The 23,238-nt window shown below is 38.4% G+C and overlaps 1 protein-coding gene and 1 long non-coding RNA gene across 2 annotated transcripts; both read left to right on the top strand.

Annotated features, from left to right (window-relative positions):
- Positions 1 to 8,781: 8,781 nt before the first annotated feature.
- Positions 8,782 to 10,048, top strand: LOC131698582 (uncharacterized). The gene is made up of 3 exons (XR_009307640.1): positions 8,782 to 8,907; positions 9,375 to 9,524; positions 9,920 to 10,048. It is a non-coding gene; the product is annotated as an uncharacterized LOC131698582 (long non-coding RNA).
- A 507-nt stretch (positions 10,049 to 10,555) lies between these two features.
- Positions 10,556 to 22,134, top strand: LOC117422358 (desmocollin-2-like). Its single transcript, XM_058990890.1, has 11 exons — positions 10,556 to 10,711; positions 10,938 to 11,069; positions 11,504 to 11,689; positions 12,299 to 12,597; positions 13,107 to 13,246; positions 14,097 to 14,327; positions 14,580 to 14,801; positions 15,393 to 15,514; positions 16,491 to 16,550; positions 17,180 to 17,263; positions 19,591 to 22,134. The coding sequence occupies exons 2-11, from the start codon at positions 11,055 to 11,057 to the stop codon at positions 19,789 to 19,791; spliced, it is 1,560 nt and encodes a 519-aa protein (XP_058846873.1). The 5' UTR covers positions 10,556 to 10,711; positions 10,938 to 11,054; the 3' UTR covers positions 19,792 to 22,134.
- The last annotated feature ends 1,104 nt before the right edge of the window (positions 22,135 to 23,238 follow it).

The raw sequence follows: 23,238 nt of genomic DNA on the forward strand, positions 1-23,238 counted from the left end.
GAACGTCCACAGCCCGAGAGGGAGGAGCCCGAAAGTCCACAGCCCGAGGGGGAGGAGCCCGAGCGGGAGGAGTCGGTGCGTCCACGGCCTGAGCGGGAGGAGTCGGTGCGTCCACGGCCCGAGTGGGAGGAGTCGGTGCGTCCACGGCCCGAGAAGGGGAAGCCCACAGGCCCAGGGCTGAAGGGACCCGCAGGGGAATAATATAGGCTGTTCCCACCTCCACCGCCAGCAGAGGGGGAACAGTCGGAGCTGTCTATCCCTCCACCGCCAGCAGAGGGAGCCGGGCCGCCGTTCCCGCCTCCGCCAGCAGAGGGAGCCGGGCCGCCTGCTTTGCCTGGGGTCGCTACACTATGGCCGGAGCCCCACGGAGGGGAGTTGCTGGCCATGAAGAGGGGGAGGAAGGTCAGGAGACCAGCTCCCCCAGCGGCACTTTCGTGGCAAGATAGTGTGTGGCCGGAGCCCCGGAAGAGGGAGCTGCCGGCCACGAAGAATTGGGTGGTGCCGGACGTCCCACCATGGCCACCCCCATGGACACTGTGCTTCCCCCTCTTCCGGGACTGAGACTGAGGGGGGAGGTGGCCATTTAGGCCATGTTGTGCTTGGCACAAGGGGGGGGATATGTGACGGGGGATATGTGACGGGGGACTGCCCCGTCTTTATGATCATGGTTGGGACTGGCAGGGAGGGGGTTAAAATTCCTCCCTGCCAGGAAAACATGTGAATGTGGCTGGAGCCCTAATTGACTAATTAGCAATTATTGATTAATTGGGCTCCAGCCACAGGGGATAAAAGCCAGGGGAGAGGCCCTGGCTAGGAGGAGAGAGAGTGGTAGAGAGAGTTCTGGAAAGAGAAGGAGTGTTTTGTTTGTGCTGTGTTTTCTGTTCCAGTGAAGGCAACGCCCAGCCTGGAAACTATTTTGTAAGTTTTTGTTTTGTGTTTGTATTTTGTGTTTGAAACCTTTTTGTTTGGCCCTTGTGTTTGGCCATTGTTAGTCACTTTTCTTTTCCAAAAGCGTCTTTATTGCTGTTAGATTTTGCTGGCACAGCATTGTCAGTTTGAATTGGCCAGCTTAAATGGTTTTTCAGATGCTGACAGTAATGTAGTCAGTAGGTGTGGCTGTAGCAGTGGACTTAGAAAATACAAGCATACAAGATGTTTTATGATTAGCATTTCGTGAAACCCGGTGGTGTAGTTCTCAATCTGAAGGCACCAGAACACCACAAAAATATAGATTTTCTTAAACAAGAATTATTATACGAATTCACATTGTATTTGTATAGTGAACTTCCAGTGACACATTAATAGGCCATCCATTTATCTAATTTTTAGTGTTTTTAAGTGTTTCCCCAAAGTGTCTTTCTCCATCTTTTTAGAATGCTTTACTTTATCTGTCTGTGTGTCAGTGGCAGAATGGTGATGCTTTCTGGCTCGACCGCATCACTGCTGAAACCTTTGTTCAGCTAGAATTCGTTTTGTGTGATTGCGTTTTTGAACATGTGTCTGTGAATGCTTAGAAATGAGAATTGATTTGTTATGGCGTGATGGGCCATTGCAGACACACTGTGATGTAAAATAAAATAAAAATCCAGGAATAGACGATTAAAGAGCCATACTTGGTCTACAGGAATTGAAAAAAAAACCCGAAAAACAAAGAACAGTAGAGGACCAGAATAAAAAGTCTACTTAAAAACCTGAAGCATACAAAACAATCAAAAAAACATCTGTTGGATGTCATGAAGGTACCAATCTAAACCAACGAAGGGCTGTCATTTACTTTCCAACATGCCTTTTGTAAGGAATTGCAAGTGTGAGACAGCAGGGAGGGGGTTAAAGCCTCCCTGAGGAAAACATGTGCGTAGGCATGTTTGTTTAATTGTTAATTTAATTGTTTCATTGTTTTAACTGTTTTATTGTTTAATTATCCCCTACACCTGGGCGGTAATGGGGAATTGGGACCAGGTGCAGGGTATAAAGGACAGGCAGTTAGATTACACCGTGTAACAATTTTTTTTTTTTTTTTGGTTCCTGGGTAGTAAGTGTTATTTCCTAATTGCTTATGCCTCAAAAGTATAGAAAATGGCTATTATTCCCCACAAACTTTGCTTTTGTGACCAGGACAGTGATAGTTTGAAATTTACCTATTTCCAATGAGAAAACAGGCAAATTTGTGTCTTTTCGTTCACATAAAGTCAGAAAAAAACAACATATGAATCCAAATTAACATGTATTTATACTAAAGTAATACAAAAATGACTACAAAAGATTTAGAAGTGAGTAGTTTTTCGAGATTTACGATTATACTGTAAATCACTTTCACGAATCAGCCCCCAAATGTAGTCTCCCATCATGTTCTCGTTATACTGTCCTTGGTAGCGGCGTTCAAAGTCCAGTATATTCTGGTGGAAGCGCTCGCCTTGCTCCTCCGAGTACGCTCCCATGTTCTCCTTGAATTTATCAAGATGAGCATCAAGGATATGGACTTTGAGGGACATCCTACAGCCCATTGTGCCGTAGTTCTTCACCAGAGTCTCAACCAGCTCCACATAGTTGTTTTTGGCCTTGTGATTGCCCAGGAAGCCCCGAACCACTGCGACAAAGCTGTTCCAAGCCGCTTTCTCCTTACTAGTGAGCTTCTTGGGAAATTCATTGCACTCCAGAAGACACCGGCTTTGACCTGTGCCTCAGACAGCTTAGGGAAGAAGTCTTGAAGGTACTTGAAGGCTGCTGACTCCTTATCTAGAGCTCTGACAAATTGTTTCATAAGGCCCAGTTTGATGTGCAGTGTTGGCATCAGCACCTTCCGGGGGTCCCAGCCGTACTCATCATACTTCAAGGCGTCTTGATGTTGTTATAATCCTCTTTGAGGTGCACCGAGTGAGCCAGGGGAAGAGATGGGTACTTGTTACCATTATGGAGCAGCACGGCTTTGAGGCTCCTGGATGAGCTGTCAATGAAGGACAGTATAATGAGAACATGATGGGAGACTACATTTGGGGGCTGATTCGTGAAAGTGATTTACAGTATAATCGTAAATCTCGAAAAACTACTCACTTCTAAATCTTTTGTAGTCATTTTTGTATTACTTTAGTATAAATACATGTTAATTTGGATTCATATGTTGTTTTTTTCTGACTTTATGTGAACGAAAAGACACAAATTCGCCCATTTTCTCATTGGAAATAGGTACATTTCAAAATGGGTTTTGCTCTGGGTTTTGTTGTGGTGTCAGGTAAATGGCTTAGCCGTCCTGCAAGTTAGTCAGGGAAGAACCTGTTTAGTAAGCGCTTTGTTTTGTGTTTGTTTTATTTTGTGTTTATTAAAAATATAGTGCATCAGCGCAAAAAAAAAATCAAAGGGGCACGAACCCGTGAATGGCGCGAGTCTTCCACACAAGAAAATAGCACAAGCCAGATGGTTTATTACGTTTGGTGTAGTGCAGAGTTAGACTTTTTTTTAAGTAAAAATAAAGTGTTTGTCAAGTAACATAGCACTAGCTATTCCTATAGCTAAATAAGTCAGCAAGAGTGACAGACAGCAAAAGCAGGGACGTCAGAGGTGTCAATTTCAATAACAATCGGTTTATTATTGTGAACAATAATGTCAACAAATGAAAAAATTAACAAATGAATGAAATGAATAATGATAAGAAAGGAATTCAAATAATTGCAGGTAACAGGTAAGAATAAAGCTGGTACAGATAAGTATGTAGGGACAAACAGAAGGCTAAACAGATTCACAAAGTAGAAAATGAATGGTGTCCAGAGGGTCTCCAATAAACCCACACTCACAAACACAACCCACACAGATAGACAAAAGATAAATAAATAGATACAGATGAAAAACAGTGACTTGTGGAAACAATTACATTTAACAGTCTCTATGGCAATGGTGGGAGAATGACAGGTAGGCCCAACAAGTCCAGTAATAGCAGGGTTATTGAAATCCATACAAAGTAACAAAATAATCAAAAATAACCAAAAATACAGGAAACAAAGTTTCAAATTAAAGTAGAAAAAATCCAAACAAAAAAGAAATGATCTCACCCACAAATAAGGCAGTCCAGCAAAGTGTCCCGAAATGATGGTGATTGTAGAAAGTTGAAAACATTGAGTACGTTGAAATTGTTGAGACTGTCCAGTAGTGTTGAGTTGAATGGTGAACAGTTGTTTGGAAAAAATCAGGAGGATCAGGAAAAAATGGAGGCTGTCACACATAAAACAACAAACACTAAACAGACCTAGAAAAACAGCTAAACTTAAACAAGTAACAGTGAAAACAAAAAGAGCAGTTTAGACAAAGCGCAGCGACAAAAGAAAATGAACGGATGCACTGGAATTATCTAAGGATGGTAATGGATTCACTGAAATCTAAGTAGAGAAAATGCTGTAGTTTAATGGATTCCTGTGAGAAAGGGAGTCTCTCTCAGGCCTGATTAGCCAGCTTTAATACAACTGCTGGCTACTAAGGAGCTCTGAGATTGGAGGGGTGGAAATCTGAATGAGCCAATGGGGAGAGAGGATGAACAGAGGGTGGTTGCAAGGAACTAAGGGAAATGAAGTTTTAACCTGGCCAGGCTACTGACCCTAATTAAAGGGACAGGTGGGTGAGACTTACACCCACATTATGTAGCATGGGAATTGCTACAAGTTACCCACTTAAAACAATTCCTGATGTGCACCTTGCTTTTGTACAGTAGTTTGCTGTGAGGTACAGGTGTGCCTGTTCTGTCTTGCAAGGAATGAGAACATAAATGTAAAATCAATGTCTTGTATGCAAAACAGGTGATACACTGAGAAAATATTTTGGCTCGACTTGTTTTTGCATGAAGTGGCTGTTTGAAACCCTATTATTTACCTTCACAATCTTTTTGATTTATATATTTTCGCAAATGGGATTAAAAGTGGTTTCAAAAACACCATTATGATGCATTTTAATCTTATTCAGCACATTCCACAAACAAAACGTTGAAACAAGCCCTCTTCTTGTCTTGTGGACGAAAAAGGAAGTTAACTGAATAAATTACAGGAGCAGGGATTGCAAATGAATACAGCTCTCGAGTCATCCTGTTCCTATTCCTGTATCACATGGAACGAAATGCTTAGCCTTCCCTCTATATTCGTTTTTTTTTTGTTTGTTTTTGGGGGTTTTTCTAAATCATATGCAGTATATTATCTGTTGCTGGACAGGGGGCGAAAAAAAGGTGTTTTATACAAGATACAGAATCTTGTTTCATAAATACAGTAGCTTTTCAAATTTAAAAAATGCTTGGGCATTACAGAGAATCTCTGAGCTTCACAGTGAAACAGCCGTCAATGTACCAGTATGTGCCAATGCAAATATCTAATATGAGGAATAAGCAATGCATAGAGCGAGACAGTCGTTGTTTTTCATAACACAGATTACTAATGATATGGAAAAACTGATGAAATATTCCTTAACTACGCAACTATCCTCTGTACCTCTTCCAGCAGATATGGTTCAGGTTGATTTCATGAAACAGTGCCAACTTAAACCTTTTATTCATCTCACAAGGAGATATAAAGGCTGACCTGGGGTTTGTAGGATTATAAGGTCGAGTGGATAAGTGGACTACTGAAAGCACTGATCTGCATTTAGAAAATGAAGACTGTTTGGGGGATTTTTATACTAGCAGCATTTGTAAGTATTACACCCTCCTCTATTTGTGTGTTGCATTATGTGAAACGGTGACAGATACAGGCTTTAGCTGCTTGCCATTATACAGATTTATCTTTAGAGTGTTGCTTTCAATTTTGACTTGTGAGTTAATAATAATTAGTTTAGTCTGTTTCAATAATAATTTTTCAACGAGAACGTTTTGTTTGGAATTTGTAACATTTTGGCTTCGGTTTTACTAAGCACAGCTGAACACCTCGACAGCTGACAATTACCCGTTATGACAGATGCAGGCATTAAAGTGTGATATACAGTCAACCACTGGAAATCTGGGCTTGCTCATTCTTTCAAACTCTACAGCTTTCCACTACAGTTGATTGGTTGTCATTTTGTTAATATTTTGGGAGTAAAAGCTTTACAAATATGGTCCACTATGACTCTAGTTAACCCTGTCAAGATAGAGCCATTATATTGTGTTTTCCGATCTCTGTATGCTGCTGGTCAAGCTTGAACCGCATGTTTTATTGTGTTGGTTGTATTTGCAATTTCTAAATTATTGCCCCTAGTAAATTTTGGTGACAGTCTCAATGGGTACATTTCCTGGTTTAATAAACGAGACACCATGCGGTACCGTTGTACCCTGGTCTCTCTCGTTCATATTACGTCATAAGAATATTCTTGGTTCCCACCAAGGATAATAAAAGGATGGCAGCCTGACAATTTTTTTTGAAAAACCTTTCAAAATCTTCTGCTTGGGAACTGGTAAAGCAGTTGGGCAGCAGTGTGGAGTAGTGGTTAGGGCTCTGGACTCTTGACCGGAGGGTTGTGGGTTCGATCCCAGGTGGGGGACACTGCTGCTGTACGCTTGAGCAAGGTACTTTACCTAGATTGCTCCAGTAAAAACCCAACTGTATAAATGGGTAATTGTATGTAAAAATAATGTGATATCTTGCAACAATTGTAAGTCGCCCTGGATAAGGGCATCTGCTAAGAAAATAATAATAATTGCTCTGAAACTTGGCATATCAAACTATGTTGAAACAACCAAACCCGCTTCAAGTTTGCGAAACAAGTTGCTGCGATAAATTTTAATATCAAAATGGCTGCCAGCAAATTTGCAGAAACTTCAAACTGCTTCTGTTTGAAAACCGTTTAAGCAGCTAACTCTGAACTTGGTAGGCATCATCCTGGGGACAGTGGAATTCAAATAAGCAAAATGGTGTAAAACAAGATGGCCGCAGACCAACATTTTCTTCTTAAATTTAAAACCGCTTCAGCTGAAAAATGGTTTATCTGATTCACTCCAAAGTTGACAAGCATCATCCTTGTGTCAATACAATTGACTTTTTCAAAAATGGTGTTTGCGCGTAAACCAATATGGCCACCTGACGCATTTCTTTAAAAACCTTTCTTTGGTCAAATGTAAAAGTAGCTTTTACACTCCTTACAGAGTGCAGATAGGTTAATGGATACTGTGGAACACATATAGGACATCATATGTGCTCTATCCAAAAATTGCCTTGACTGTGACCTTTAACCTCTCCTTAAGGTCAAATGCAAAACTAGCTTATAACTCCTTACAGAGTACAGATAGGTTAATGGTTACTATGGAACACAGATAAGAGCCCATATATGCTCTATCCAAAAATCACCTTCCCTGTGACCTCTCCAGCAAATCATTTTTGCTGTATTAATTCTACACTAATTCAACATTAATAAAATAATCTGAACAATGCAAATACTGTAACCTGGACAAAACAATAAAAAATAAATTCCAACACTACAATAGCATCAGTAACAAAACAAACTTTGGCTTTAACCCCATCCAAGCTGCCAAACAATAACACACACTTGTTTTAAATAAACATAAACAATATATTTTAAATCATAACAATACATCCCCATAGACCATTATTTTAAATACACCTCAAAATATTACATTAATAATAATAATAACAATAACCAAGTCCTTTTTGAATTATAATACTTTTTTTTTTTTTTTTTTTAAACCAACACAAACCATTACTTTTTACATAAACAAACACCATACATTTATTACAAGTAGTGCTTTGCCCTACCCCACTAATTGCACACAGGGCTCTCTTCTGCCCTGCCACACTGAGATACATTTTAATTTTTAATCCGATTGCCTGACATGAATATAATACATGGATGAAGGCTATATTTGCATCCTGAGCCATTCTGAAAAGAAAGACATAATACCACAGTAGTGACGTCAAAAAGTGATAATTCCTCTAGAGGAAAATATACTTTGACCCATTCAACTCCTCAAGACCATCGCTTTCAATAGAAACACAAAATGTCTCGTTTTCAATCAATCGACAACACCCACAGGACAGAAATGTTCATTAATGATCAACAAAATAAAAAATGATTTCGTATCTCAGAGAAACTGGAGAGGAACGGGAAATTAAAACAAGGTAAAGGCAATCATCCAAATAAAGCTGAAGCACTAACGGATAACGACACAGAACGTCTATACAGCACTGAAACACTACGTTAAAAAAAATGTACTGCTGAACCTCGTCTTTTTTAATATTAGCATCGCAAGGGTATCCCTGTATTATAAAAAAATAATAGATGGGCCTCACTACAGTGCTTCATAAAGGTTCATGTTCACAATGCATCCTCTATCTTTACACCAAGTATTACTTTTGTTGCTGTTGAATAACTACAATGCTAAAGCGATGATCAGTTTTAAGGTTTCTTTCCCATGCACTGTATGTGTTACATAAGCTGCATACTCTGTGAATGAACTTGAAGTGCTGTGTTTATTTCATTCACGAGGATGGCCATAAAAAACAAACACTGGTAGCCTTCAGGGACTCATAAGTTATTTGACCATCCTTATTCATGGAATAACAACTGCACTCCATGAATGTTGATGTATTTATTACTAGACCAAAAATGATACCTTGTTTAGACTACGTTTGACGTCTTCAATGAAGACTTATGTCTTCAATGTCAAACACCACTGTTGTTCCTGGTTTATTCTACATTCTGTAAATACGTTGTGTGTGTGCTTTTATAGCAATTTGTTTGGAAATTCAATAATAATATATCGGACTGGCACTACACCTTGTGTTGTTGTATTCATTATTTTATTTTATATATTTTTAGCACTTGGATATGTTTCAAGCACACAGAAATGGGACGTCACAGCTGTCTCATCGGCACAAAAGATCATGGATCATAGCGATGTATACGATTGAAGAAGAGAGAAGATCTACTTTTTCCCTTGGCATAATACCGGTAAGTAAGATTATAGTACCAGACGGCCTAGTGCTTCACAAGTGTCTCAGTACAACTGCACCCCATCTTGTGTGTTATTGCTGGCTTGAAATGAGTACAACGATACATTCTGCATCATACCAGTTGTTATATATATATTTTCAACATTAAGCAGTTGTTGAAAAATCTGATCATAGCAGAAAGTACCCTCCCCCTGGAAACCATAAGAAGATGCATTACGTTGGCCAAAAATATAGTGCCTTTAATTTTTTTCCAGATTAAATATAGTGTACAGTACTGTATTGTATATATTTCCCTTGTTATTTTCTAAAGTGTTTTACAACATTGAAAGTATGAATTTCATATCGTGCACAGTTCCGAATTTATCATGACAGTAACACGTGGGAAGTGAATTCGAGCTGTATCCAACCTCGTTGCTCCTTTCTGCTTTCTCTACATGCAGCAACATATTGTTTCTTACATTGCAGGTTAACGTTAGCGATGACACTAAGGTGGAATACCAAATTTCTGGGATGGGAGTCGATGAAGAACCTAAAGGTGTCCTGAGAATAAACAGAGACACTGGAGAACTCTTTGTTGTAAAGAAAGTAGATCGTGAAAAGCACCAATCTTTAAAAGTAAGTCTGACCTGGCACTACACTGGTGGCCCTTGTTCTTATGGCTAGCACCTGACTTTATGCTGTTTGTTGAAGGTTTTTAATTGGCAATTACATGTTCTGTAACAATTGGTTCATGTTATTCGCTGACATAGAGAAATGTGAAACTTGCATTTGTATGTTATGGTTTTGAAGTAATATTTAATGCAGTATTGGCAAGGGTGAGGAAAAGCACCTTGCCTTTTTAAAAGTGGATGTGCTGATATCTAGAAAATAGGTTCTGTGCAATTCCGAACAATTGTGACAGACTAGGAAGCTCTCAGGCTACAAACATCTTAAGTGAACTACTGTGTAAGTCCAGTAAAAAGAAAAAATACCATGCTCTACCCTCTAATTCATTTGTATCCTATTTAAAGCTTAAATTTACAGCATTTGAGGTATATCCAAGAACTTTGAATACTCATCTTGGTATTGATATCAAGATCTTAGACATCAATGACCACGCCCCCACTTTTAAGAGTGAAAGCTACAGTGCAACAGTCAAAGAAGGAACCGCTCAAGGTAGGATTGGGCCTTTTTTTTTTTTTTGATGTCTATTAAAGTTACCCCCCCCCCCCACCTGGTGTTATTGTATATTGTATAATACTGTGATAATATCAGCATTTTTATATATAAATCTGCTGAATAAAAAGTAAGTTAGCCACTTTTATATAAAGGTTCATTGATCATGTTTTGTAGAAATCATGTTTTAAAAAAAAAAAAAAAAAAAATCTCAGAGAGCTCCATTGAACAGGAGGGTCAAAATATGACATTTTTGCACTGACAGTAAAAAAAAATATCTTGTAACAATTGTAAGTTGCCCTGGATAAGGGGGTCTGCTAAAGAAATAATTAATATTAATAATAATTTATAGTTCTCTATTTCCTGCACAAACCACACCGTTTCAGTCTGAATAGATGATGCAATGTTTTACAAATTACATTTAAAAAAAAAAAAGTTTTGTGTCAGATATTTGCTGAAGAAGTTGTTTTTGTTCATTTTAAGGTGAACAGGTAGTTCTGGTTAAAGCTGAGGACTGGGATGAACCAGGCACAGTCAATTCAACATTTACTCTCAGAATTCTTTCTCAGACTCCTAACACAGATAACGCCCAGTTTTTCATTGACCAAAGCGGTGTCATTTCGTTCAGGGGGTGCATCGATTATGAGGTGAGAAAATAAATATTATCTAGGAATTTTCAGCTATTGCTGTTAAATATTTGGGGAAATGCAAGTCCAACTTACAGGGAAGGTGGACAAATTCTCAACAATTGTCTCGATATATTGAACATGGACCATTCAGAACACCCAACTAGCAAAGTTTAAAAAATTATTTTATTTTTCTTTTTTGGCATTGCGTTATTATTTTTTATTATATTTGTGTTCTCTTTTTCAGAAAGCTGAGAAATATGTACTCATAGTTGAAGCAAAGGATGAAGGTGACAAAATACAGTTGTCAAGTTCCACTACAGTTTTTATTACTGTCGAAGATGAAAACAACAATAGGCCGGTCATGGAAGGTACTAACGTAAGTACCCCAAATCTGACTGTTTAAAAGCTATGAACAATAAAGCACCATTGGAAATTCATAGGGAGTGTCCACACCCTTAACTGCCGTTTGGGATTTTAAGCAGCTACTGTACATCATCTTTTAGTTGGTGAGTTTGGTTTTTACACTCAAAGGGATGCTGATCATGTTTTAGGATTATTAGAATTGAGCCAACAGTAAGCTCATTTGCTAGCTCTCTGGTTATGCTTACATGTGTCTCAATACAAGTGCAACACTTTATTTTATTGTCAAAAATAAAAAATTGCTATTCAAGCCCTCAATCATAATATTACTTAGACTTACATTTTGAAAAGAAGTCTGTGATTTTGTAACACAAAAGACATTGCCAATGCATGTAGCTAAAAATACCCTTGTATAGTAAGTGATGGATGATGTTTCTGCGTGTGTCTCAGCTGGTGGCGAATGTGAAGGAGCGGGACTCCAATGTGACTCTTCTCAGAATTAAGGTATCAGACAGAGATTATCCTCACACTCCTGGCTGGAAAGCAAAATACACAATTGTAAGTGGAAACGAGAATAAAAACTACAAGATTCTCACCGACCCAGATACCAACGATGGAGTCCTGACCCTTGTGAAGGTGAAAGAACTCTTCTTTCCATGTTGAACAGTCAGGAACTGGTTAATACCTAGGGGCTAGTTTCACAAAGCACTGCTGGCACTTAGCAGGCTGCGAGCTAGCAATCTGTCTTATTATTTGTTTTTTTTTACCTGTTTCAAGAAACAATATTTTAAGATAAAACCATAAGCTTTGGTAGAAATCCACTCAGCTAGTCTATAGGATTAAAGGATAAGTGTGTTATTTTCTTAATTCTTTTTTTTTTTTATGGAAATGAATTGGATTTAATTGGAAAACTGCTTTGTGAAACTAGCCCCAGATTTCTTATTAGGATATATTGTATTAGGAAATAAAGTGGGTACATTATGCTGCTATATTAGGCACTGGATTTAAACATGGTCCATTGAGTTTGAAAGGGGCATGATAGTGGGTGACTAAACAATGGGATTCTGTGGGGAAAGCAAGGACCACTGTACCTTTTTAAGGCAAACAACTACTGATTCATGTACGTGCAGTTGGAAGAGAAATGTGGCTTTAAAAAAGATTACAATCAGCAGTTTGGGGCCATTGTCAAAGGTTGTCAGTTTAACATTTAACTGCTGTCACTGCCCTTCCTCGAATATCTGCTAGTCTCTGGACTACGAAGATGGCCAGAAGAGGACTCTCTCCATCATGGTGGAGAATGAGATTCCTTATTCCACTTGCACAGTGAAGAAGGTTGTAGCTGACGGCCTGTGGAAGCTTGAAAAAACCAGTGATGAGGCAGCAGAGACAAAGACCGTAACCATCATTGTGGAAGACGTCAACGACCCCCCAGAGTTCATTCCTCCTTTCGGAACCGTTTATGTTGAAGAGAACAGTGCAACTGGAATCAAATTGAAGACTTTTACAGCCGTTGACAGGGATGCCAGCTTGTCAAGCAAGTTTCGGTAAGTTGATGGGATTTGTCCCCTCATTCAGATGTTTTAAATGCAATCAAGTAGTTTAAGATGGAGTTAAATCATGAAGTGGGGGGACATCAGAGGCCAATTTAGCACACTCCTCTTCCAACTTTCTCACTTTTCTCTCGCACACCCTGTATTGACATTGTATCCTGATGGCACGCACGCCTTTCAAAACAGTAACATGTGAATCTAAACAGCAAATGGACACATTTCAGTGGGGCAGAATTATGAACTGCAATTGTAGCTTCTCTGGGGGTGTCTTACAATAACTAGAGGGGAGAAAATTACTGAGTAAAAACACTAGAAAATGCCAAACCATAAACAACAACTTATGAGTTGCTGTTTTAAGAAGCTAATTCAGTTTATATATTTTTTTTTTTGTACTTTTTACTCAGAGTAAAATGAGGCCAATGTGCCTAGTGGATGCATACTGAAAATGAAGCCTCCTAACTAATGTACCGGCATCACCATTTAGTGCTTTATCTCTCCAATAGGTACTCAGTGGGAGTTGACCCAGCAGGATGGGTTTCTATTGATCAAACTGGTACTGTCACTAATAAGCAAAAGGTGGACAGAGAGTCCCCTTATGTGAAAAACAATACTTACACAGTAACTCTTCTTGCAATTGATAATGGTAAGTCTAGTTTATGGATTTTTTAGAAACTATTAAGTAGTAACACTGCAGGCATTTTCATATACAGTAAGGCTTTATATCCCCTTCAGTCGTGATTTTAAAACACTTTGTGTGAACTATATGGAGTTCCAAAACTTAAAAAAAAACCACATATCTGCATTATAAAAAAAATACATAGAGAGGAAAATTAACATGGTCCAATTATACATGCAGTGACTGAAGGGGATACAGAAAGTCTTGCAGCCACTTGGAGACTGTTGTGTGAAATGACCAGTAAGAGATGAGAAGAATGGGGACCAAGGACATTTTAGACAGACCCTTGAATGGTTGCTATAATCAGGTTTGACTTTACCCATAAAAAAACAACAACTTAAAAGCCATGTGATTGTTTATGACAAAAAATATAATTAAATATATACCGTGCCAAAATAAACACAGAGAATCAAAATAAGCACAAGCACAGCACTCCGACCAGTACAGGAACACTGGGGCACAGACAGGGTAGGGCAGACTCTATACATTAGCACTGACAGCAATAGAAACCTATGGCTTAAAGGCAGCCTTTTAAAAAGCATCACTAAACTAACCAACCTGCTATGTAAGGAATTACCACAGATTACATCCAGTTTTTTTTTTTTGTATTACATTATTTAAAAGAGGTTTTATTGTGGCAGACACCATTGTCTCTCGCCTTCCATGAGGGCTAAATTCACAAGCACCTGAATTTTAAGAAACAGCCTTTCTAAGTGTGGGAAAAGCATGACGAAGGTCAAAATTTCCATGCAAATCTTCCATAATATACATTTACAAAGGCGAACATACCAACTGGTTTTATTTGATTTTTTTCCAGGTCTACCGCCCATGACTGGAACAGCGACTTTAGTCATCTATATCACTGATGTCAATGACAACACCCCCCATTTGCTCACCACCGACATTGACATGTGTGTAGGCGAGACTGCCTCAGTGGCAGACTTGACCGCCGAGGACAAGGATGAAGAGCCCTACTCCGGACCCTTCTTCTTCCAGCTGCTGGAAAAGGAAAGCCTGAAAGGGAAGTGGAGACTGGAGTCCACCCTGGGTAAGGATTACCAAAACCTTGCTGTGAAATGCACTTTGTTCTGCTGTGAATCAAAGATGTTTTTTAATGCAAGGTTGAGGGCAAGCTGACTAACACCATCTGGATAACGAGCATTTGTAAATACAGTTAACGTAATAAGCTCCTAGTTATTAATCTTCATGTCCTCTGTCACATTCATCGAAAAAATGATGATCAAGAAAATGTTAATAAAGCATTTATCCAAGCTCCTTTCCTTCCCATGCTTTTTAACAGGTTATACGGTCAGACTCATCAAAGAGAAAGACGTTTACAGTGGAGTTTACGTCTTGCATTTTAAAATTCAGGACACACAAGGTGAATCATCTGAGCAGAACCTGACAGTGACTGTGTGTGAATGCACTGCAATGCACAAATGCAACCCACTGAGACTGACTAGTCACAGCATGGGCACGGGAGCCATTGGAGTCGGGCTGGCAACTCTGTTTCTAATATTGGGTAAGATGATGTCAGCTATGCCTAGGTTTGGTTTCTTTGTTTAATGTTTTTTTTTTAATAGATAAGCAGTGGATTTTTACTGCTACAGTACAGTCTTCGTCAAGATTTTTGTTTTCAGAGACTCGCTATAGAATATGCATTTTGTCGCCAGTGAAACAGCACCCAAGTTTATATGCACAATGCAAACTTATTACAAATAGCTTACGGGGTGTCAGTTTAGGCTCTAAATCAATTTGCATTGCTGCTGTAAAAAATGAATTGACCAAATATCTATGAAACCTGTCATGTGGAGGACCCTAAGGATTTTGTTGAGGTCGATAAGTGTAATAGCATTTTATTTCAAATTTATTTTGTATAGCGCCTTTCATGCCAAGGCATTCCAAAGCGCATTAACTTCTCAATGCAGTCACTTTTAGTCTTTATGCAAGGTTCTGCCCTTCGAATAGCATTTTGATTTATGCATTTCGATGCTTCTGAAATGATCAGTGAGTTATTTCTGTAATGGGTGTGCTGTATGGAGATAGCAAATGCCTCGATTTTGGGTACAAATGTATATCCTATTCATTTCCTTTTGATATTTCTGTATTGCAGGTATTTTGCTGTTAGCACTAGTTTGCACATCTGCTCGGGACAAACTAGTTTTCACCCAAATTGATCACTGCGATTCCTCCTTGTTGAACTCCAATACAGAGCACATAGGCTCGGATTGCCAGGTAAACTGAACTCTTTCTAATCCCCTCCTACATACAGAGCACATCCCTATAGCCTGCTCTGCTGTTCTGGATCAGTGTATATAACTGCCAGCAATATGTCATTTAAAGCAAAGTGATTGCACTATGAAAGGCTATGTTAATGATTGCAATAGGAAAGACTATGCTTGCTAAGTTGCAGGGGTTGGACAAAGAAAACAAACTGCAAACATGTGCTTTAATACTGTGAGGGTATGGGGTTAACAGATTAGAGAATGCTTGCAAGGTGTTTAAATTGTATTGGAGAGATGTAGAGATTCTACAGAATTTGACTTTTAGGGCTAATCCTTGAGAAACATCAGTAACGTATGGAGCTTTGGATAGAGAAGCATCAGCAATCAGCCCTCTATGAAATTCTAACATCAGCTGTGACTGAAACTGAATTGCAAAAGCAGAATGCAGCTTTTATAGATTACAGAATATACCTGCGATTCCATTTTAAAGACAGTCCATTTAGAGTAAATCAAATAGCAGTCACTTTAGTTAACGTGTGTGTGTTACAGTACATATTGCAGGTCTTTATAATGTTTTGTCCAGCCCCTATTTATACAGCAGGTATAAATTTGCTTTAAATTCACTTCACGGGTGGTGTTGTTGTTTTCCATATATCTTCCTTTAGCCAGTTTAGTCATTCCTTTAGTCATTAATGGATCCCCAAAAAAAAACCAAAGTCATCTGGTGAGAAATGGCAAAGAGGTCTATTGGGTACGTGTTTGTGAAAAATACCTTTTACACGTAGCATTCGAAGCGTTAGTCTTTCTAGTGTTCTATGCTGTAAGAAATACATGTTAAACATACTGGGGCTCGTTTTCTGTCTGTTTGCAGCAGAGAAAGTCAGCCCCCATTTCTAATGCAAAGGCAATCAGCAATAATGTATGCACGACTTGCAAGAAACAGTTCACTAGCTGAAGCTCAATGTTTATTACGTGTTTTATTTCAGATTTATAAAGACCAAAATGGAAGCTGGGTAGAGACAGTGAATAACATTAACTATAATTGGGTAAGTCTAATTAGTTCTTTACTTTCACAGTGCTTAATATAATAACACAGTATATTATTATTATTATTATTATTATTATTATTATTATTATTATTATTATTATTATTATTATGAGTGCTGTGCAGAAACTGCAGAACTGAGCTACCAAGGCTACCACTGTTTACAGCCTTGGTAAGTCAGTACAGCAGTAAAACTGTCAGCGCCCCAGATGAGAGGAAAATATTCTTCCAAGTGGCTTTTAAAACACGCAGTGAGGAACTTAATTGCCATTGATTGGTACTCATTTGTAAACGCAAGGGAAGGACAGCTCTTGTTGTTTTGAAATCATCACGTTAATGAATGAATGCAAGTATCCCAGCTGTCACAAAGCAGGGTAGTGCTGTACACATCTTCACATGCTTTTTATTGTGCTGCTTTGAATATGCAACACAAAAACACAATGTCCTGATAGGTAACAGAACAGTCTTGGAGCTTATTTGTGCAATAATAATATACTAATGTCAAATGCATTTCAGATAAAGACTAGTACAGTGCCGGTTTGAGTCTAGTATTTTCCGTGACCTCTTTAGAGCTTGGTAATGTTGATAGAATCAATACATTTGAAATCTTTTTTTTTGTTCTCCACACAGAATGAATCTACTATGGACCAAGCGTGTTTAACAAACAGCCAATATGACTGTATGGCTCAGATAAATAAGTTTTTGATAAGCAAGGTTAGTACACATACTGCAAAGACAGCTTTTTGTTGTATGTTTTGAAATATGAAACACAAAAACATATACTCTAATCCCCGTACGGTATTGCCATTAGATATATTTCTGAGTCCACATACAAAAAAAAGCAGAAATAAAATATAATGTTAAATAGACGTCAGATGAGGTTCTGACCTTTTTTGCCACTGTTACAGTGCCTGGTGATTTCTTTAGGATGAATTGGGAACCAGAAAATGGGGATATACAGTAGTTGAATGCTTAAAATAGAGGAAAAAATATATAAAAGTAACCATAACATCATCATCCTTGATGTAAACAAAGGGCCCCTCTGTGTAGCATGGCGGTGCAGTCACCTCGAGCTGTGGCGCTAATACTTTTTGAGCTGCACTCAGCCTCCCTGGCCACGCCCCCCAGCCAATCCGGACCTCCCAATCAGCTCAGAGCCCGGCCAGCCTACCTGCTCAATTGGTTGCCTAGCAACGCTTCTGCTGTAACGCCCCCCAGCTGCACACAAGAACCAGAGACAGGGTCCTCCCTGTCATACAATCATAAAAAAAGGTTATGGTGGTACAAATATATATATATATATATACAGTGCCTTGCGAAAGTATTCGGCCCCCTTGAACTTTGCGACCTTTTGCCACATTTCAGGCTTCAAACATAAAGATATGAAACTGTAATTTTTTGTGAAGAATCAACAACAAGTGGGACACAATCATGAAGTGGAACGAAATTTATTGGATATTTCAAACTTTTTTAACAAATAAAAAACTGAAAAATTGGGCGTGCAAAATTATTCAGCCCCTTTACTTTCAGTGCAGCAAACTCTCTCCAGAAGTTCAGTGAGGATCTCTGAATGATCCAATGTTGACCTAAATGACTAATGATGATAAATAGAATCCACCTGTGTGTAATCAAGTCTCCGTATAAATGCACCTGCACTGTGATAGTCTCAGAGGTCCATTTAAAGCGCAGAGAGCATCATGAAGAACAAGGAACACACCAGGCAGGTCCGAGATACTGTTGTGGAGAAGTTTAAAGCCGGATTTGGATACAAAAAGATTTCCCAAGCTTTAAACATCCCAAGGAGCACTGTGCAAGCGATAATATTGAAATGGAAGGAGTATCAGACCACTGCAAATCTACCAAGACCTGGCCGTCCCTCTAAACTTTCAGCTCATACAAGGAGAAGACTGATCAGAGACGCAGCCAAGAGGCCCATGATCACTCTGGATGAACTGCAGAGATCTACAGCTGAGGTGGGAGACTCTGTCCATAGGACAACAATCAGTCGTATACTGCACAAATCTGGCCTTCATGGAAGAGTGGCAAGAAGAAAGCCATTTCTTAAAGATATCCATAAAAAGTGTCATTTACAGTTTGCCACAAGCCACCTGGGAGACACACCAAACATGTGGAAGAAGGTGCTCTGGTCAGATGAAACCAAAATCGAACTTTTTGGCAACAATGCAAAACGTTATGTTTGGCGTAAAAGCAACACAGCTCATCACCCTGAACACACCATCCCCACTGTCAAACATGGTGGTGGCAGCATCATGGTTTGGGCCTGCTTTTCTTCAGCAGGGACAGGGAAGATGGTTAAAATTGATGGGAAGATGGATGGAGCCAAATACAGGACCATTCTGGAAGAAAACCTGATGGAGTCTGCAAAAGACCTGAGACTGGGACGGAGATTTGTCTTCCAACAAGACAATGATCCAAAACATAAAGCAAAATCTACAATGGAATGGTTCACAAATAAACTTATCCAGGTGTTAGAATGGCCAAGTCAAAGTCCAGACCTGAATCCAATCGAGAATCTGTGGAAAGAACTGAAAACTGCTGTTCACAAATGCTCTCCATCCAACCTCACTGAGCTCGAGCTGTTTTGCAAGGAGGAATGGGCAAAAATTTCAGTCTCTCGATGTGCAAAACTGATAGAGACATACCCCAAGCGACTTACAGCTGTAATCGCAGCAAAAGGTGGCGCTACAAAGTATTAACTTAAGGGGGCTGAATAATTTTGCACGCCCAATTTTTCAGTTTTTTATTTGTTAAAAAAGTTTGAAATATCCAATAAATTTCGTTCCACTTCATGATTGTGCCCCACTTGTTGTTGATTCTTCACAGAAAATTACAGTTTCATATCTTTATGTTCGAAGCCTGAAATGTGGCAAAAGGTCGCAAAGTTCAAGGGGGCCGAATACTTTCGCAAGGCACTGTATATATATATATAATCATGAGTTATTTACTTTATAGGGACTGGTCTTAACATGTTTGTGTTTTTTTTCGTATTATTACAGTATTATTTTGGTCTTGTTTTACAGAGAGTTGATTCATTACACTCTGGTCGAGGTGACCTCCTCGAGTATAATCCTCACCCGTATGCTGATGAAGGTGAAGAACCTGAAATGCTGCCTCTTGATGCCATTTCCATTCCTGACAGTGAGTTCACCCCTGATCAGCTGCTAGACCTGGGGCCCAGGTTTAAAACCCTGGCAAGCATTTGTAAGCCTCAAGCTCAGTGACTAACAAATAGGTACTTGCTAAAGAAAAAACATTAGACTGCAGTGTCTGATCGTTGCTGTACAGAAGCCAAGTCTGAAAGAACTGTGAGTATAAAAATAACTAGTGAAGAATGAACAGAGGGTTATTAAAGGAATGGATTTGGGGGAAAGAGAATCTAAATGTTTTTTTAGTTATGATGAATTAAAAGGGCTGGATTCAAAATGAATTCCTTCAGAACTCGGAGGAAGCGCAGGTGTTATTCCTGTGGATTCAGCTGGAATTCATTCTGAATTTGCGGCCATTATTTTAAAGTGTTACCCATTTTGTGAAAGTCTGTATTACATTTCTGCTCTTTATGTTTTTTGTTCTTTGTTTACTTATAAATCGTTCTTACTTTTGTATATCTAGTTACCAGTCTCACTGGCTATTGGTTTTGATACAGAGTGTTTTTTTTTTTTTTTTTTATTGAAATACAGAAATGTCTTCAAGTGTTTTTTAAAAATGTAATTTTGCATTCTGTACAGTTTTACCTTTCACGTAATTATAGGTGTTAACCCCGAATACAACCCTAACTGGAAATACTCAAAAGTAAATACTCAGTTTAATCCATGGGGAACAGTGGCAGGTATTAGGTTTGCTGGTGTACAATTTCAGAGACGTCTGTTTAGCAGTGATGTCATACACGATTGAGCTGAATGTTATAGTGAATAGTTTTACTGAAATGTGCAACAAAGGCTGGCCTTCCTCTCAAGCAAAATATTTGTGCTTATTGCATTCCAAAGCTTTATTTTTTATGTTTCTTACTTATGTGTCAAGATGGGTTTTTCACAATGTTGAGGGAACTGTGTTATTATTATTAGTGTTATCATTATTATTATTATCATTAGTTTATCTGGCAGACGCCTTTATCCAAGGCAAACTTACAGGTGTTACAGGGTAATTACTTTACAGTAAGTGCAAATACTACTAGAATACAATATGAGATAAGAAGTAATAAGTTAGCATTAAAGCAATTTGTATCTACAATGACATAATAGTAGTGCAATAGCACAATTATAGTGTAGGTATTTCTATTTTTATAATATCATAAATTATATTTTTAAAGCACCATAAAACCAGTAGCAGTTGACAAAACCAAACTCAATGCAAGATCCTGGGCCACACCTATCCTTTCATTACCCCAAATAAACACTGTAAGTCCTATTCACCTTGCTTATTGAAGTACTAAATCCACTTCACACCCACTCATAAGGATTCAGTAATACAAACACTTTGTGTTGCTACAACGAAGACACTTCACTTTGAAACCTTCGCCTGATATGTTTCTTTGTACTGTGTGAATGTACAACAATAAGAAGCTAGGCAAAGTAGACAAAGTTTGGTCTTCTTCCGCATATTTCTTAATCACTGTAGTACACTGACGAAGGGACACGTCAAAACATTTGTCGCTCATAGTTTTAACTGTTGATTCAGTGCATGTTGGAGTTATGATGATCTTCTTTCTTAGTAAGCAAGAGAGAACTTTTTTTTTTAAAGGTTGTTTTTTTTGTGTAAATATTTCTGTAGGTGTTTGTTTTACATTGTTTAACCCCCCTCTAAATAAATAAATAAATAAAATAAAGAATTTCTGTGTTTCATTGCAAAGGTATTGTTGGTGCTAATAAACACTAATACATATCAATAAATCAGCAGAAATTCTGGTTTGCATTACACAATATCTCCATTGTGTTTTTTTCAGAAGCTGTGAATTATTTGGCTAGAGATTGCCTGGGCAAGCCTAAAATGGGGCAAGCCTCTACATGGGTAGGCCCATCTTAATTGTTTTTGATACACTGAGGAAGGTCATGCAACCGAAACGTTTGCACTGAGAACTTTTTGAACGTAATCAACCTTTCTGCTTGTTCTTCTATTAATAAAAGACTGCTTTTTCACATACCCTAATCTTTATTTTGTAGTGTTTTTTTTATATCACCACTCTTCAAATAGCAGTGTGAGGAACATTTTGAACTTTTAACAATTCATGCATTTGGAGATCTACGCACCTGGTTTTGTTTATTTGGACTTTGCTTTTAAGGTGCAGTAAGGACGTCATTTAAAAAAAATGATACATAAACATACCACAAAACATCAGCTAGCAATACTTCCACATCTAAATCTGGGATATTGTTTGGCATAATACATTATCATGTATACATTTACTACAGGCAAACAATAACTTTAAATTACACAACTAACAAAAATCGAAAAATGTGACATTTCAAAATCTAACATGAGATACTATACTACTATTTTGGCTTCCAGTAGACTTTGATAATATCATCTTGTAGCTTCTTTGATTACATGATATTAAATAAATGATCTGAATTATGTTCATATTGTTGATTTTTTTTTTATTACGTTGATATCTACACAGTAGATTGAAGTTGGCTGCAAGTGTCTTCAAACTCGGGGCTCTACAAACCAGAGAACCTGCATCACCTGTACACAGAAATAGAAATCCTCTTGATTATGGAATTTAGAGCTCCCATAGTGATGACATTATTATTTGTAACTCACATTCAAACACTGATTTGCACAGGATTCATATCTTAAGCATACTGAATGCTCTGGAGGAGAAATTACCATGGGCTATCTTTTAACATACAATTGTTTGCGTTGTGTTACCAACGTAAAACTAAAACATAGATGTCGACAAAAACATTGGATGCTAAACCTACAAATGTTGTCAGTTTCAAGCCTGAAGCAAGATTAAACAACACACAGGCAGTGTGAAAACCCAGAATGCAAACAGACTACTGGATAATTGAGAAACACACCGCTTTGGAATTTATCTTTCAAAATCCAAAAAAAGTTATGAACAAAAGAAACCCATTAAAAGTATCCGAGTTTAAACATTGTTTTACAATTGAAGGTCAAGGTCTAACAAATGGGCAGTCCTGCAAGATCTAACTGAAATTTGGTAAACCTAAGGCATAGGAATATACAGACGTGCTCATTGTTGGTACCCCTCCACAAAAAACGAATGCACAATTTTCTCTGAAATAACTTGAAACTGACAAAAGTAATTGGCATCCACCATTGTTTATTCCATATTTAATAGAAATCAGACTTTGCTTTTGCTTTTTATTCAACAAATGAAAATGGCATGGACAAAAATGATGGGACCGCTAACCTAATATTTTGTTGCACAACCTTTAGAGGCAATCACTGCAATCAAATGTTTTCTGTAGCTCTCAATGAGACTTCTGTACCTGTTAACAGGTAGTTTGGCCCACTCTTCCTGAGCAAACTGCTCCAGCTGTCTCAGGTTTGATGGGTGCCTTCTCCAGACTGCAAGTTTCAGCTCTTTCCATAGATGTTCGATAGGATTCAGATCAGAACTCATAGAAGGCCACTTCAAAATAGTCCGATGTTTTGTTCTTATCCATTCTTGGGTGCTTTTAACTGTGTGTTTTGGGCCATTATCC

Source organism: Acipenser ruthenus, chromosome 18 (assembly GCF_902713425.1).
Source record: "Acipenser ruthenus chromosome 18, fAciRut3.2 maternal haplotype, whole genome shotgun sequence".
Classification (NCBI taxonomy): Eukaryota; Metazoa; Chordata; class Actinopteri; order Acipenseriformes; family Acipenseridae; genus Acipenser; species Acipenser ruthenus.